The sequence below is a fragment of the Argopecten irradians genome, chromosome 14 (assembly GCF_041381155.1).
Source record: "Argopecten irradians isolate NY chromosome 14, Ai_NY, whole genome shotgun sequence".
NCBI lineage: Eukaryota > Metazoa > Mollusca > Bivalvia > Pectinida > Pectinidae > Argopecten > Argopecten irradians.
In genome coordinates, this window is record NC_091147.1 from 16,921,209 (window position 1) to 16,940,235 (window position 19,027).

At 34.5% G+C, this 19,027-nt stretch overlaps 1 protein-coding gene and 1 long non-coding RNA gene across 2 annotated transcripts; both read right to left on the reverse strand.

Moving 5' to 3' along the window:
• Positions 1-11,203: 11,203 nt before the first annotated feature.
• LOC138307612 (uncharacterized) lies at positions 11,204-14,481 on the reverse strand. Its single transcript, XR_011206021.1, has 2 exons — positions 14,221-14,481; positions 11,204-14,190 (listed from the first exon to the last, which is right to left on the reverse strand). It is a non-coding gene; the product is annotated as an uncharacterized lncRNA (long non-coding RNA).
• A 630-nt stretch (positions 14,482-15,111) lies between these two features.
• On the reverse strand, positions 15,112-18,997 carry LOC138307614 (octanoyl-[acyl-carrier-protein]:protein N-octanoyltransferase LIPT2, mitochondrial-like). The gene is made up of 3 exons (XM_069248419.1): positions 18,676-18,997; positions 16,959-17,425; positions 15,112-15,609 (listed from the first exon to the last, which is right to left on the reverse strand). Exons 2-3 carry the CDS (start codon positions 17,413-17,415, stop codon positions 15,305-15,307), a joined length of 762 nt encoding a protein of 253 aa, XP_069104520.1. The 5' UTR covers positions 17,416-17,425; positions 18,676-18,997; the 3' UTR covers positions 15,112-15,304.
• Positions 18,998-19,027: the final 30 nt, after the last annotated feature.

Consider the following 19,027-nt stretch of genomic DNA (forward strand, 5'->3'; position numbering starts at 1 on the left):
TTTTTATATTGGTCACACAGGAATGGAATTGAGAAAGAGAGTTACATTACACCGACAACAAACCAAAACAGACCATCTCAGATATTTAACAGTAAACGAACATTGCCATATGTGTGCTAATGATAACTTTTTTATTTTACCAATATATCAAATGTCTAATTCAGATCTTTTAAAAAGAGAAAATAAAGAAATGTATTTCATTCAACTTATGAAACCTGTGCTAAATTCAGAACGGGACAAAGGAACTTCATATTAGTTTTTATTTTGTCCTCATGTTTTTGTTAGTTTCTTCCAGAACCATTCACAATATCTTTATGTACCATGTCATGACGTAATCTTACTATGACGTCATTGTACTATGACGTCATGTTTTACCAAATAAAAGAATTCAAACCCCTGAAGACCGGCATGAGCCGAGAAAGCGCTAGGGAGGAAAAAACTGTTTTATAGTTGTGTTTTTTTTTTGTATATGGAAACCATCACATGGACAGTTTTTTTATATATATATATATATATTACGTTACTTACACGCATAAACTCAGCAACCTAACTACCCAGAATACATGTGTCCAAACCATAGGTCAATATAATTATTTATACAGACCACGATGTTGTTCCAATCATTTTCTATGTTTTCACTTCTTTGTTCATCATTTCTATGATACAAAGGACATGTATGTGTCATACCTATGGTGTCAGCATCACATTGGCCAATTATTTATTATTGTACTGAATGAAACTGAAAGGTACGACACCAATTAGTAAAGAGCGGCCATTTCACAATAAAAATGACAGGATAATTTGTTTATCTTCTCTATTGATCTTGAAGCGATGCTTTCACACTTATTGTTACAGTTCCTGGCCTATTGACAAGTGTGGACGTTTTTATTTCATCCAAATGCATAACAAGCATATAGCGAACAGTACAGACCAATCATAAGATGACGAGGGACAATATTGCAGTCAATATACTAATGAACTACATATGTATATACAATGTATATATATATAAGACCTGATCACTACAGAAGCCACATTGGTGCTTATGACAAATAACAATGTAGAAAAGAACAAAAGCAATTTATCATTTAGTTACTTGCCAACAGATTTTTTCTTTTCTCTGTAGCACGATAGAAATATTTATGCAGCATACACATAGTGTTAACATTTTAACTAGAGAATAATTTGATATGCTTATGTACACTTGGTCGGCGATATAAAATACCTTTTTATGTATGTTGCTCTTAATTCAGAATACTAGTATGCCGGGCAGAGAAGTACACGTAACTGTGCATCTTCGACATAGTCAAACTAGCAAAACTGAAGGCTCTGTGGGCGACAACTTATATGACAGGTAGTTTAGTTTGGTACTTGGATGTACATCAAAAGAATAGAATAAAGACGCATTGTATCGTTTTAAGTTGGGAGTCGGCAGACTTGTGATTTGATTGTTTGTTGTTTGTTGTTTGTTTTGTTTTTTTGTTTTTTTGTTGTTTTTTTTTTGTATTGTGTTTTTGGAACAAGTTTATTTTGTTCTTGTTTAAATTATTTCAAAATCTCTATATTATTGTTGCATTGAATAAATTACCAACATTGTTGATTAGTAACTATAATGATTGACTTTTGACTTGGGTTTATAACTAGTTGTTAACTTTGTAGTGAGATTGTATTGCTGACTCGGTTACATGTAAACAATACTGGTATGTTGGTCGGTAATTATATTTAATGGCTGGCTACACAGATCATTTGGTTTCAACATTATTCTGTTTATCTTTTATAAAGTTATTCCGTCTTTGCATATAACAGAGGTAGCTCTCTTGCAGGTAGGTATCGATTAATACGTCATTATTTTGTGAGCGCACTTAACGTCATTTTCTTCGAAACGTATGACGTTACGCTCGCAAACACATGACGTCACAATCAATACCTACCCGCAAGTGCAGATAACTCTACAATATGCAAATTCGGAATGATAACATTGAAAGATATTTAAAGATGATCCACCGTTGACAAATGGTATTTTTTCACTATCAAAAACAGGAGCAGACGATTTGGTATACTTAACGCCATTACCAGCATTGAAAAGTTTGAGCTTCTAATTTTACTTCTAGTTAAAATTATGAAAAATAATTAATTGCATCCCGAAAAAAATCCGTGGCACTATATCCTAAATGGAATGAAGTATTGATTGCGCGTGCACCAAAGGCAAAATAAATTATTTTATATTATTTTTTTGTGTTTATTAAACATATATATATATACACGATTAACACCAATTATTGTTCAAATGATGAATATCATTTATGCTCTGCCGGCGGTGGAACATCTTTAAGCATCGATGTCAATATTAGTTTTTTTTAATTTCATCTGAATATGAAATAAATTTTGTTTGCAAACAAAATTCGTTTTATATCTTCGTGAAATTAAAAAAAAAATAGTAACATAAATGCTTATAATTAATTTTCAAACAACTTCAAATATTAAAATACGTTTAAACGTACAATTCCATCGATTTCCTAAGGGATTATTATGGTGAAAACTGAATAGAAATATATTTTTAAAAATGTTAAAAAAGCAAAGTAGTTTCAATTTACAAAATAAAATAACCCTCATAGTAATTAAGGTACACCTCTACTTGTAGATTTTCTTACATTTAGTAAGTATATATTTTTGTTCTTATCCATAAAGTTTTGCAATATAAATATATCGTATATTGTCTATCTACCATATTTCCTCCTACTATACCCGACGTGCACTCCAGTCAACATGTTCTTAGTCTACAACATTTTCTTTCCTTTGCTATGTTCAAATAACTATGTAAAACACGTGTACATAGAGTCGTGCAAGCTTCACCAGCGTACAGATACAAAAGGTGAACGACACACTAAAGAAATTAGAAGAGGCAAAATGAAAGGATTCTAAAGAAATATATGAATAGTTTACATCGATTCCGTGGATCAACCTGGAAAAGTCAATTGTGAGTCTTGCAAAGCGTCATAATAGGTCTAATGACATACAATAAGAAACTTCAAACTAACTATCGATCGTGGTATGGATATAGAGACATTATCTAATATATGCGTCTTATTATCTGACGACATCTTACCTTATTACGGTAGATAATACTCGTATACAGTATACCAATATGCTTAGAAGCTATATTTTATAAAAAAAAGAATTGTTATGTATCTTATTTGTTGCACTTTCAAAGGCCACAAATGAAAATTTCCAAATACTTATCAAAAATCTAATAAAAGGGAAACTCATGATAGATCCTCTGTTTCTCTTTTTTAAAACAATATGGTTAATGCGCCCGCCATTTACTCATACTAAAGATTTTGAATAATAAAAATGCGAATGTTGCTACATTAAAGGGCACAACATTTTGATCGCTTATAAGTAGTGCCGAAAGACAGTTGTTGAAGTTTCCGATCATTTTCAAAGGACGTCGCGACATCAATCATTATCTAATACGTTAGTGACAAAAGAAATACATTTTTACCTCTTTATGTATAAAAAAAAAGCTTTCCCTTTAATTTCACTCTATTTCCATCTAATATAGCCTTTGAGTGTTTTATCATTGTTCGTTTTTATAAATGAAATAAAACTTTGGCTAATTTTAAGGATGAAAATGTATTATCAAACCAGGCTAAATACGAAACAGATAGTCAGTAATTATTTACGGCTGAGATCTTTTCGGTGAAGTTCTCCTCTAGAGTGATGCACTTAGATCACAGATGTTCCACTGCGCTTACTTCATAACTGAAAAAGTCCTTTCTATCCATAAATTGTTAACTGCCGTCAAGACTTCTTCGTCAGATCGGAAATGATTTGTATGTTTGTTTGATTAAATTAACGTGCTATTTACAGCCACGGTCAGATAAGGACGGCCTCCCAAGTATGCTGTGTGTTTTGGGAGACTGCTGTATATTCGTGTTGTGTCTTCTTGTATGATACTGTTGCTCTTTTTATAGTGCTGTATTACTGAAGCTAGTTAGCTAAACCTGCCTATATTATTAGGCTTTTTTAATTAATATTTTTTTGCCTAATATATTGGACAAAAAAATATTTTTTAAACCTAATAATGTAGGCAGGTTTAGCGGATTATACTGAAGCATCCCGCCGAAGACACCAATTAAACAACACACTCCACACGTTCACATTATACAGACAACGGGCGAACCAGTCGTCCCACTCCCTTTATGCTAAGCACTAAGCAGGAGTAGAAACTACTACTTTTAAAGACTATGGTATGTCTCGGCTAGGGGACAGAACTCAGACCTTACCTTACAGGTGCGAGCACTCAACAGAAGGCCAAAGGTGAGGCGGTGCCAAGGGAGACGTTAAGGTAAGGTAAAGGTAAGATAGGAAGAAAGAAATGTGATAGTCTTGCTCTTTGTTCCGAGTCCAAAGGCTAATAGAATCTTTCACCCACTTTGGTGTGAGACAGGAGAATCTCAACTCTCGGGGTAAGATTCTTAATTTGTCAAACACGAGGCGCTGCAGAGTATTTGACAACTTAAGAATCTTATTTCGAATGTTGAGATATCGTCTCTCATCACAAAGAGGGTGAATGATTCTTTTTCTCTTACCCTAGGTGAGCATGTGCAAAGATCTCATGTAGATTGTCTTTACCCTAGGGTGAGAAAAAAAAATCTCACACCGGAAAAATTGCGGATTAATAGAATCATGGGTCTGTGAAGTGGACAAGGATATCTCAACCCGAGTGAAAGATTTTGGCCGGTCAACCCAAGGCTTGTCAATCTTAAAAATATTGTTAATGTTATTCTAACTAGAAATTCTTTCATCTTGATTTGAAAATTGCCATTTGACTTTGATAAGCCTAATCATCCTTTGAACAACAGGGCTTCGATAATTTAAGCTGCCTTCAATATGGGTTGTAGTTTTGTTACTAAACCCTCAGTATGGAGTCTAACGCTGACTTTCTTCTAAAATCTAGCCTTGGATTTTTTTTCGAAAATCATTTTATTCAATAAATTATACAAATAACAATATATTTCCCTTTCGTAGAAGGGCTCTCTTACCATATTCCATTTCGGATTATTTTAATTTAAACAAACTTCCACTGCACCACTCACACTTAAATAATAATATCTTCAGTATTTGCACTTTTATACACATTAATCATTTACATCCAACCAGCGTTTAGGTTAAGTTTGCGGTCAGCGCCGCAGATAGAGCTATGTAATTAACGATTTACTTTAAAGATCACCAATGCGCTTATTACCTATCAATCGACGTCATTATTTAACGTCTAAGCCGTTTATCATATTGGTCAACAACCGAGATCTTACAGACACAATCTAATTGGCGTCTTCCTGTTTATAGAGAAATCATTGAAAAATGCACTGTCCACTCTGTGCTACTACATGCTCATCAGTTCCATCTTGCCTGTATTAGAAATTGTGATTAGGTCTGTATTTGGTTTGTTTAGGTAAAAGTCCTATTAACAGCCGGGGTCATTCAAGGACGTACCAAGTGGATGAGGTAGAGAAAAATCGGAGAACCCAGAGAAAACCCATCGACCAGAGGTCAGTATACTAGACATGGGACTACGTTTTCTGTTGTGAGTATTCCGTCTTTGCATATTACAGAGTAAGCTCCTTAGCGGGTAGGTATCGATTGTCATGTCATTGTTTTGTCAGTGCAATTCACGTCGTTTTCTCCGAAAAGCATGACGTTACGCTCGCAAACACATGACGTCACATCAATACCCACCCGTAAGTTCAGATAACTCCTTACTGGTCATCAGGAATAGCTTTGTCAGAAACATGGGGATTAGGAACATTTTAAAATAATTTTGACACTGACCGTCATAGGGAAGAAGAGCATGGCCTGATTAAAAAATAGAACTTATTTATTTAAATCGAATATGATCAAAGGCATACTATGGGGTAGACAAAACGGTTTGAATAAATAATATCATCTCCTTGGGTCGAACAAAACTGCATGACACTTTTCATTTAGTCGCTATAGTCATAATTTAAGTTCTAAGTGGATTTGGAATTTGAACAAAATTTGGCCAGAAATATTCCGGAGGGAGAGGAACAGATTTTATATGAATACTGACCCTATCTCCTTTGGAGGGAAGGCCAAAGTCCAATATGTGTAATAAAGGAATTTCCCATTTAAGTTGACTCTAGTCTTGAAGGGGACAAATGGATTTGACCAAATTCGTCAAAACAACTAGTGAAAGGTAGACCACAAACCTGTATCCCAGACTTGCCACCAATAGATACACTTTCGAGGCCCCGTTATTATAATGAGAACACTTATTTAACCCTGTCTGTCCGAAACTCTATCTCTATCTACTTTTTTCTAGACTCGGATACCCAGATGGGTGAGGTGCTAGGCACTTGCCCTCTCAGTTACAGAGATAGAGTGGTTGAGGTGACTGAAACAAAGTCTTGCTGCTATCGAAGGTCTCGAAGTGTTAGAGGTAGATGTGTCTGAAATTCTTGCTGCTTCCCTAGACCTTCAGATTGTCACAGTAAGAGAGGTTGATGTGTCTGAAACTCTTGCTGCTTCCCTAGACCTTCAGATTGTCACAGTAATTAAGTGATTTCCTATCAAGCTTGTGTTTAAGAGATCTAAACATATTCATTTTTTAATAAGTTTTTTTCGTAAATGTAATTGATGTGGTCTGACCAAGAACCGTAATAATTTCAGTAGACTCCAAGATATTTATAATTTTTCACATTTGCTACAGTATTATTTATAAATGTCAGATCGGGATCGAGAATATCGGCATCATGTTTATTAGAAATAATAAGTGCTTCAGTTTTAGGATTTAAAAGTATTCCCCATTTATTAGCCCAAAAAGATATTCATAAAAAATCATTATCTAAAATTTCAGCAGCAGTTACTTGATTATTATTAAAGTGAACAGTCGGGCAAGGATGACTAATGTCTGTAAAAATGGTGTGAATGTATCCAGTATAATTTCTTATGAAATGGAAAAATAAAATCTCTCGTCAAAATCTGTCTGCGTACGAAGAAATTAATTTAAAGTATGGAAATTCTAAAACGTCCTCCCGGCTCACTTTGTCCGTGGTTACATTTCCACGCAGCCTCGCTTTCAATGCTTTCAACTTTTCTTTACTTTAATGGTCAGAACTGGGAAACTAAGCAGAACTTAACCGTCGTATTAATATGTGAGAACTTTTTGGAAGGCCAATGAACGCATTAAGACTGGTTTTCTTTGCCCGACTATTCACTTTAATGAGAACAAAGAGTGATGTCATCTGCAAAAAGTTGACATTAGAGTAAATTTCATTTTCTAAATCATTTATATAGATTAAGAATAGTTATGGCCCTAGTACTGAGCCTTGAAGCACACCAGCTGATAAAGTTTTCCAAGATGATTTATATCCATCAATTAGTACTCTCTGCTGTCTATCCATTAAATAATTTGTAAGCCAATTGAGAACATTATCTTTTATACCATACTTTTTTTAATTTATATACAAGACCATCATGCCTAACCCTATCAAATGCCTTACTTATATCACAGAAAACTAACCTTGCCTCTTTGCTTTTATCAAGTTGCTTAAGTATTTTATCATAAACAGATAAGAGTTGATTTAAAGTGGAGTCTTCTGGAAGAAATCCTGACTGATTTTTTGAAATTATGTTATAAGACGACAGATAATTAAAGAGATATTTAAAAAAATTATTTTCTCAAGAATTTTGCTAAATAATGGTGTAACAGAAATAGGCCTATAATTAGATGGGTCACTTCTTATTCCTTTACCTTCATAGATAGCTGTAACATTAGCATTTTTCCAGATTTTAGGTAGATGTCCAAGTTCAATTGATTTACTAAACAGAATATGTAATGGTTTAATAAGTGATTCAGATACACCTTTGATAAATTTAGGGTGAATTGAGTCAGGACCTGGAGGTTTTTTTACATGGATGAGATGAAGCTGGTCAACTATGTCTTGTTCAGTGATAGTAATATTTGATAGTTCGTGGGGAAAAGGGGGAACATCGTCAATAGTTTTATTAGCTGTAGAAATAGATGTAAAAAGGAGTTCAGAGATTCACACTTCTCTACTGGATGTAATTTCAAATCACCATTAATTTCCAAAGGATAATCTGTATCATATTTATTTTTGGTATTCATTACAGACTTGGCAATTCGCCACCCCATTTACCTGGAGGGATACTTTTGTCCACTAGATAATTTTGTAATTTGAAAAGATAATTTTGTTTCGCATTTCTTACCATAGTTATCACAATGTTACTTAGAGATCTATATTTTTCCCATGAAGCAGGAGAATTTATTTGTTTAGCCTTAGTGTGTTGTCTGTTTCTCTGTCTCATCTTCAAGCGTATTTCATTATTCATCCATATTCTATGACCAGGTCGTATAATTACAGTTTTTTGTGGTACATATTGGTTAACACAATTAATTATTTTATTAGAAACAATTTCATTCAAAATATCAATGTTTTCAGTAATACCAAGTTCCCTGTCCCAGTCAACTGATGAAAGATATTGATTAGCATTATCAAAATCGGTGTTATTATAGTATATTAGTGTTTTTTAAAAGCACGTTTGCGTATAGTCTTGAACGAAACAGATGCACTTACAGCACAGTGGTCACTACAAGCTGGAGGATGGACAGATACATTATTTTTTTTATTTCTATCATCAGTCAGGATAGCGTCAAGAGAAGATGATGAAGTGGAGGTTATCCTAGTAGGTTCATTAACAGTGTTTTCCAACCCATATTTATTCATTACACTTTTAATATGTGAATTATATGTTAATTTCAACATATCTTGATTGATATCGCCAAGTAGAAATATTTTTATCTAAATGTGAAACTTTCTCGGTGGCTTCATCAAATGTGTTCCAATAATCAACTAGAGAATCCGGGGGTCTATATAAACACCCAATAAGTAAATTTTCATTTTGTAATTTAACTTCTTTCCAGATCATCTCCAGACTCTCGTGTTCAAGATCATTTCTCTGTTTTGCACTAATAGTGTTTTTGACATATCAAAACACCTCCCCCTTGTCTATTTTATCTGTCCTTTCTAAATAAATCTGGAAAAACCTCAGTCAAAATATCGAGGTTGATGTGTCTGAAATTCTTGCTGCTTCCCTCGACTTACGGATCATCAGTGATAGAAGTTGGTGTGTCTGAAATTCTTGCTGCTTCCCTCGACCTACGGATCGTCAGTGATAGAAGTTGGTGTGTCTGAAATTCTTGCTGCTTCCCTAGACCTTCTGATTGTCACAGTGATAGAGGTTGATGTGTCTGAAACCTTGCTGCTTCCCTAGACCTTCTGATTGTCACAGTGATAGAGGTTGATGTGTTTGAAACTTTTTTCATTGCTGTGGCACTTGCTTATAAGTCTAACATTCTACTCTGCACCTGAGGTCAAGGCATAACTGGTAAGGAGTGCAATTAAATTTTTGATATTTTTGTCATTACAGTTAAGTATTGATAACATACAGATTTCTCTGATTTTTGATACACCTAACATCTACTCCACATCTACTTCGCTTAGGATAATTTGACATGGAGATTAATCCGACCCTCTTTAACAGTCGCCACGTTGACTATGCTGGGAACCCTCCGGCATTAACCTTGACCTTGAACAACCAAGTGTTCCATCCCGTCTCTCTGCACTGCTCTGTTAGCCCTGTTGGTCCTTGATAGCCTTTCTGTCATGTTCTTCCTCAGATCCTTCTTCACATGGAGGAAGTCAGACCTCCCGACGCAACTGCCACCATATCGACCATATCACTACCTTTTACTTGCATGTCCGCTTTCGGTGTGGTGTTACGTCAAATGTTTAAGTGAAACGTCAGAATTTTCAGGGAAAATTAAGTAATTTATGATCAAAAAGTGTGACGTTAGAATTGATACCTATCCACGGTTATTTTGATTGACAATAGCATTTTGTGCCTGAATGACCACAGTTATGACTGGAATATTAAATGCAGTAAATAATTACTTGGTACAAGGTACAATTTTCTGATACTCTTATCTTAAAATGAATTTGGTCTTTTACTTGAAACTTAGGGAAATTCAGAAAACATCTATCCATCTCCACGGTTTCAAGGATTAGTCTAGATGTATAAAAATCTATTTCTCAAAATGTTAGGAGTAATAGGAAGGCAGTCCAGCCACAGAAATATGGGATTTCTGTTGAGTTTTATGGTCAATTATATATTTTTTGAAATATGTAAAAATAACATAGTAATAACAATGTAACACTGTGTATTTCAATAGAAGCTAGTATTTTAATTATTTGAAAGACCAATTGACATCCGTGCATTTGTCAAAATTCAATCATCCTGATTGTAGATCTTGTTTTTTTGGCAACTCTCGAAAGCAACTGATAACGTAACACGTTATAACTTTGGATAATGGCTGCTTTTGACCATTGGTGTTTAGCACGCTGATAAGTCAAAGACCCACTATAGACTAATATATAGAGTATATATTATACAAATATTTCATGGGTTACTGTGCTCTAGTTCATAATATTTAACCGGAGGTGGTGGTAATCAACAAATGTTATATATGCACGAGGCCGAAGGCAGAGTGCAATATAATATTTGTTGATTACCACCATCGAGGGAAAGATAGTATGAACTAGAGCACAGTAACCCATGAAATATTTGTTTTATCATATAATCACCAGTTTTTTTAGTTGAATATTGTTAAATCCTATTGAAGAATGAAGATTGACGTAAAGCACAAGAACGTCAGATTGTAACTCCGGTTTGGATGTCTTATTGTCTTCTTTCATATTACTAGTCCTGCGTGCAAAATTTTAATTTAAATCAATTGCCGTGTCCATCCTCTACTCGATAAACGTCTACATGATATGCTTGATTCAAGATCTATAACGATAGCGCGAAATTGAGCGTGAACCTTTGTGACAGAGAGGTGTTCCTAAAGCCGTGCAATATAACATCTCGAACCGTGCAATATAACGTTTCCATGGAAGCGTGCAATATAACTTCGAACTGTGCAATATAAACAAGGTTTGTTTTATTGAACGGTTGGGATAATAGTTGAAAGTATATTTCCTCATTTATAGATTGGTGTAAACAAATTATGTAATAACAGTCTATAGTGGGTCGTTGACTTACCAGCGTGCTAAACACATGTGCTTTTGAATAAAGTTTTCAATTTAATAAACAACACATTAAATAGATTCATAGATCTAAGATTTTATTGGTCAAAGCTCACTGTAACATTTTTATTAAGGAAGACCAAGCAAACATATTTGAAAGCATATGAACACAAGTGTGCTAAACCAGTGCTTGGCCCTTCCTTAAAGTGTGTTCCTAAGAATGGCAAGACTTAATTATACATGGAACACATATATAGCATCTATTTAGTGTATATAAAAACGTTCTGCTGTGTAGAGAATATGTAAATGTGGATATTTTTGCATGTGGATCATTTCGCATAGTCAACTTTCAAACTGTTTGGGACATATATACCAATTTTCAAGCTGTGCACCAATAGTTCATGTATTCACATGTAAGTATTCACATGTAAATTTGTAATACATAATAAGTTCACCCATGGATATATTTGTGGAGATTTTAAAATAATGAAAATAAGTGAAATTTTCCACATACCAAATATAAATCAGATTAGAGACAGACTGAAGTAAGGAACATAACTCTCCACATGTTGATGAAAAAAATATCATTATTGTCAGTGGTTTAAGTTCAGGGATCATCTGACTTTAGTAGTCAACCTACAGTTGCTATCACCATATGCTTTTTACCATAGATATGTTTTATGAAAACTTCATCATTTGTAAAATAAACCATCACATATTTTTGGAGAGAGAAAAAAAGGAAAGTTGGTCCAAATAAAAGTATACATGACAGCATGCAGTGCAACAAACATGAACTTATATAGCACTATATACATGCTGGTGAAAAGAAACATAGGGACTTGGCATGAATTTCCAACCAATGGGCAATAAATATATGTATGATACTATAATACATATTGAGAAATACAATGTAGTCGTAAATTCGAGCCAAATCCTTGTGAGTCAAATCCCTGTAGACAGAAAGTCATAGGGGAACACTAAATGTGATATGTATATTTAATGAACAAAATTGACAACAAATATGATAAATGGTACAATTCCTTATATATTGGGATACATAGTGATAGAGTTTTGTTACAAGAATAATAATAATATGATTACCTAGTCATTTATAAAATAGAGATTTTTCGAGTATTTTTAAATCTAGTGTAAAGGGAGACAACTCCAACACAGAAACAGTAACTTAATGAATTTACTAGCAATATTAAGAGAATTGGAACTGTTAAAGTATTACTGTAATTCAAAATTATGATTTTCATTATCAAACAGTGTTCAAACAGTTAGTTGTGAACATCAAGGATATATTTATCTTATAGACAACTATAGGTAGTGCAGTATTAATGGTGGGTTGCAAGTAAGCACCGGAGTGGTGATGGGTTGTTTTTCTATTACATGTACAGGCATCCTCGATATTCCAGGGGTTCCGATCACTTATGATCTCTACACCCCTGGACTATCTCATAGTAAAACTGGAGGCAACAGAATAGAACAGGTAATTTATTCATTTGATGTTCATCAAATGAGCCGTATAATGGTACACTGTGGTTGACTGTGTGGCTTTGAAGTTAGGCGTCGCTCTCTCTGTAGTCTCCAAGGATATCTTTGCTAGCCTATAATTGGTCAAATGTTTTCCGCTAAGCTGCCTTCAATTTCACTATGATATAGTCCAGGCGTGTAGAGATCTTAAGTGATTGGAACCCCTGGGATATCGAGGATGATGTACAGGTGAACTTATGGATAATATGATTCTTGTGATATAGCTTTATGCCATAATTATACAGTGTATATCTCCCTGTATATAAATATATATACACAGTTTAGTAATATACACATATTTTTAGATAAATATATCAACTAGTGTACATATGATAAATGTACATATAATTAACACTACATTCATCAAAAATTCTACCAATAATTATGTTAATCAACTTTAAAATCACCATGGCAACTCCAGTAGCAAAACTAGACATGGCTAGGTATATGTTAGAAGTCCTAGGATTTGTATACAGAATATGTCTATGTACATATATGTTCTTTTATTGAAAGTTCAGGAAAGCTCTTTACAAAGGCTTGTTTTTCTAACTTGTTTCTATTCTTAACAGGAAATAAAACGAAATCCTACAAAACATACACACGACAAAGAAACAGGACCATGCATTACGTAACACTTGTAAGGCCAAAAATTTTATATATATATGTTTCCGGTAACCCATTTTAAAAAAGAAGGATCGATCGGGTTACTGGAAACATAAATATTTTTTGCATGGCCTAAGGCTTAACAGTAACAAGGTAAGTAACTTATACATATATATGTGTATATATACAATGTATAGTGAGAGAGGAAGTGATGAGCCAGAGTTATCTAGTCTAACGTGGTAATAATGCCTTAATATATCCCATCAGCATGAGACAACAAAACATGACTAAAACCATATAAATGTTCCAGGAAAGTGAAGAAAATGCGCAAAAAAAAAGGACTTTTCAAAAATATTTCAGTAAATTCTATAATGTATATTGCAATTTGTATAAAATCTCACCATCATGTTTAATACTGAATCGTTCAACACAAACTTTTCAAAAAAACAACAACACAAAACAAACAAACAAAAGAACTCCCTCTCAATAACACAACAATCACTCATTTACATCTAATTATCTTGGCAGCATCATGGTTAGAGGCCACGGTTGATTGCACTTGCTACACTTGACTTGATAAGTGTAATACAGTCAACCATGAATCTTCTACATTGAGGCCATATCTACTTCTCTACTATAACTAGGCAGAATGTCCTACCAATCAAAAAGGCAGAATGTCCTACCAATCAAAAAAGCAGAATGTCCTACCAATCAGAAACTATCAGTAAACTACAGTCAATATATATAAGTCTACCATTGGCTAAACCACTACACTACTAGTATACTACAGCTGATATGTAGCCATGAATACAAAACGTCCTATACAGGTCCACGTCATGGGGTGTGTAGGTGTGAAAATCACAAAAACAGTCCTTTTGAAACTCACAGTAACATCAGCTGGTTCTTTTCTCTCTGTACTAATCACCTTCACCTCTTTTCTCTCTGTACTAATCACCTTCACCTGTTTTGCCACTTACCTTTGACACACCATTGTTAAGTGGTCAATCACCATTGTATAATACCTATATACCTGGTACCTAAACTACCAGTGTCTATTCTCCTTTACTAGACTGGGAGTTCTGGTAAGACCTACAAGGAGTTCATAAACAGGTCGTCCTTATCAGATAGTGTATGTGAAAATTTTAATTAATTCCGATTGAAAACCCGTAATAATATCAGAAGTTGTTTTTCTTACTCTGTATGTAAAACAGCTACAAACTAGTACCAAACTGCTACAAACTTGCATATAGCCTGGATTACTCCATGACCCTTGTGTGACCACTGAGTAATCTCACACCTGTAAAAAATGGTATGTACACCCATAATGACCTTTAATGTGTCATGAATCTGTATTGCCTAAACCATAAGCCATATATAAAAACTTCTTTTAACTCTTTTCTGATACTCATTAAGATGTAGCACTTCAAACTATCTATGTTTAGGGAAAATGAGACAGGTAGGGCCTTTAGAGTTAGCACTGAGAACACCAATGACAGAGGGCACCTGTTCATTAATTGACTTTATATAACTGCAACTTCAATACAGCACTTACACAACAAATCCATACTATCTCTCAACAAAAATTTTTGATTTTTTTTTTACCAATAGGTCAGTACAGAGGTAATAATGTTTATTTCAAGTGACCGTAATTAATTCCCCAATACTTCACACTGAAATCTTCACGGAAGAAAAATTGGTTTTGTTCAGGGAAATGGAAACAAAAGTTAAATGTGATTTCACATTTCTAAAATGATCTCACTTAGGCTCAAAATGAGTTATTTCCTTCTAATCAGAAAATAATATATTTGGGTTTATAGTGTTTTAATATCTTATCAGAAAATACTGGTTCTTTTTTTTTTTTTAGTGTTTTTAGCGAATAACAAATATATTTGGACTGGATTATTTTCATGGTATGGAAGAAATTGATCATATATATATCCAAAGACTTGTATATCTCAAACCCATGTAGAAGATTGGACTAATCAATCTGTATGTCACTCAGTCAAACACTCCTGTTCATTCTACACACACTTCACACTTTACCACTGTGGACGAGCAGCCACTTTTTTCTTTTCTTGATGAACAAAAGTTTCCCTTGTGATGAGATCCAAGTCAGAGTCCTCCATGTATGCAAAACTGAAGGAACACTGAAACTCGCGCTCAAACGACTGAAGGAAGGCACCAATAGTGTCCTTTATAAGAACGGGTTGTTGGAGTTCTTTAGAAAGCGAGGTCACCTCCTTACCCTCAATACCACATGGAACGATGTGTTTAAACCATGTAAGGTCTGTGTTACAGTTCAGGGCTATCCCGTGATGGGTTACAAAACGGCTACCATGTACACCTGCAAACAGACACAAACATGCTAGTTTATATTACAATCAGACATCGCAAAAGTTGAAAAAAAATGGCAGGACATTTGGACCGGCAAGGACTGTGAATAAGCCGGACCGAACAAGATTTTGCTGGACTGAACAATAATGTGAATTTTTGAAGTAAACTGGACTTCCTGCTATTAGTATCCAAGCACCTGTTTTCATGATTATCTATTGGAGTTTACATTTTTGCCATGTTTGACACCTGAATAATACTTCAGAGACGCCATTTCTTTTGAATTCTGGTACTCAATAATTGCCAGATGGTTAGTCTGAACCGGATTTTAAATAGGCGGTCCGAGTCAAATTTTGCCGGACATTTCTGTCAGACACGCAAATTTCGCGATTTCTGTTACAACTGAAATAATATAATATATATCATATGGATTGAATACAAACATAACACTATCAGCAGGTATTTTAAACTTTTCTATGAACTATCAATCACTTTCTTTTCATGAGATACAAATTTGTTCATGTACTTTAGTGAGGACTTTAATCCAAATTCAAGTATTTCGTGAATAATTGTACGAGATGAACAAATGATTGTGAGTAATTGTCTTTGATTGTTATTTTTATGTACATCCATGTATTAGCGAGTATGCTGGAAATAAAAAAAGCATCAATTACTGAATGTACCATATACACCGTTATTAGCACCCAGAGCGCTTAAAAGATTGTAAAAAATGGGGGCAATTATTAAGGAAAGTTATCTGTCACAGTAAGCATGCATATGACTTTTCCCCTTTGAGACACATTATTAAATCGTGATTCACATGTGAAAGACTTGTAAAAGACAGTAAAAAACCATATTATAAGTTTAAAGTTTACAACCAAGGAAACTATTATATTCTATTTCATAATAAGTATTATGACTAAAAATGCCTATTAAACACAAATGTCTACATATGAAACTGGAACCAGACACCAGAATTGAATGGAATGGTATGTCACTGAACGGAACAGACAAGGAAAACACTAACCTTCCCCCCTCTTTCCAAATATCATGACAGGGCTATATAGTAAAGACTAAAGTCATGATGATTTTTGTTCTTGGACTATCTTATTGATAGATAATTTAAAAGTGCAGAAAAAAAAAGTTGATAGGTTAAAGGCATCCAACATTCTACCATCAGGTTCCCACATCATAGTCGAAAGCCTGTGGCTCACATAGGGCAACTGCCATATATACAACATGTAGGAAGAGGGTTTTTCTCAAAAGAAATCTCGTTTACTCTCAAAATGGGCCATATTTATTATCACTATTTTGTAATAAGAATGTTAAATAATAAATCTATAATTAGAAAGTAATACCCACCTATGGCTCCAATCTTCCTGTCCTGAATCCATACACCTACGTTGTCTGTTGACGTGGCGTCCAGATCAAAATGTTTGCAGGTTTTTATCATGGTTTTTTCCAGAGCACAGACATACCAGCGCATGCTGGGCTCAAACTCGTGAAGGTTGAGAATGGGATAGACCACTAGCTGTCCTGGGCCGTGGAATGTTATCAGACCTCCGCGGTCAGTCTTGTAAAACTCAGCTCCCTTGGATCGCAGATCATTGGCCATTTCTTCTGTGTATGTATAGTCCCTGAGCCCAATAGTGTACACTGGATTGTGTTCTGCCAAGAGAAGAACATTCTGCCCAGAGACTTTCTGACCACTGACTACTGTATCCAGCATCTGACGAACAAAGTTCTTCTGAACACTGTAAGCAGACATAAAGCCCATCCTCCCAAGGTTGATCACATTCACAAGTCTAGACGCTGCCATGGTGACAAACCTGGAAAAAATGTGTCTTATATTACCTAAAGGGTCATTTTATATTCTATTTCAAGTCTCATTATGTTATTGACATCGAAAGTGAAATATCTACAGTTGATGTAGCACTTCTATAAGTGTTGGTGCATAATTAAGTCTAGTTTGGTTTTCTGTAATATTTTGCTGATTTCAACAATGAAGGTTTTTTAATTAAGGGGATCTCCCCAGTAGTTATCCAAGGGTTCTGATGCTAATACTGACAAGATCTATTTTGTATATAGCAAGATCATACTTTTACTTCTGACATCCATTATTCATGTTATATTCACTTGTTCTCAGTAAACACAAAAAAGTATATATGGTACACAGTCATTAAGTGTTGTATGTTTTAGATAAACAAGTTTAAAATGTGCATACTGCCGAAGGAAACCAAACAACACTTAGTCCATCTTATAGCCAAGCATGTTATTGTTTAGCTTAGTTGCCAGCTGGTTTAATTTCATGTGGAAGTCCTTGGTTCTCTACTTATATATCCAATAGGATAAACAATACACAAATACAGCAATGTATTTCACAAAAGACACTGTGGATGATTGGTTACATTGCTATCCAATTATTAAAACTTTACCTGATAAAATTTGTTGGTGTTTTAACTATGTGCCAAGTTAACCATTTATCAATCAGCTTTCTATATAATACATTGATGGCAATCTAAATGTTTGACACATCATCATTAGATCATAAAATGCATATTTTAGGTGCAATTTAAGATGCATCAAACATATATATTTACATATTGTAGAATGAGATATAAATATAAACCTTTTAAATCATGTTCAGACAGGGACATGACTTAACTCAGTACCTTATCAAATTGCTTCTTTCAATAAATCATTAATTATGATTATGATCCAAAAATTCACAATTACTTATATTTTATAGTCTCTCGAAAACGTCTGGATTATTCTTTGTTAATACACACAACATTGAGGCTGCGTTCTAGTCCAGACATGTAATATAGTCTTTAGCTAATATTACAATATATCTTAAGATATTGTCTGAGTCTATATAGAAGTTGAATTTAATTATCCTTCTGGAACTGGCACTCTGCCCACAATATGACTTTGCTTTGTTGCATTTTGTTGTCAACGGGTCAATAATCACAAGCATCATCATCACGCACAATGCAACCTTCAATAATTTGGACGATTTTCAAGGTTAAAGAAGCACAGATGCTTATAATGATAAGCATTCATCGATAAGCATACTTACCAAACAATACGTGGGTCAAACGTCGGAGAGCACTTTGTAATTACCAATAAAGCCTCCGAATTGTGCCCCCCTACCAGTCAGTTATGAAATTATAGGCGTCACTGGTGACAAAGTCGGTCATCCGTCATTTGTTTTTTACACTGGATTTACTCTTTTCCAAACGGGTGCAATGCAAAACTTGAGTTTATAAATGCAAATTTCAGTAATGAATAGAGACCATAAGCATCGTCACGTTCACTGACAGAGACGGACTACGCTCTCTCCGACGTATAAATGAGCAAGCCTACGTGACTTCATCCACCACTTCGACGTCGTTTGGTGAATGGCCTTGACCTTGGCTCACCGCGTGCAA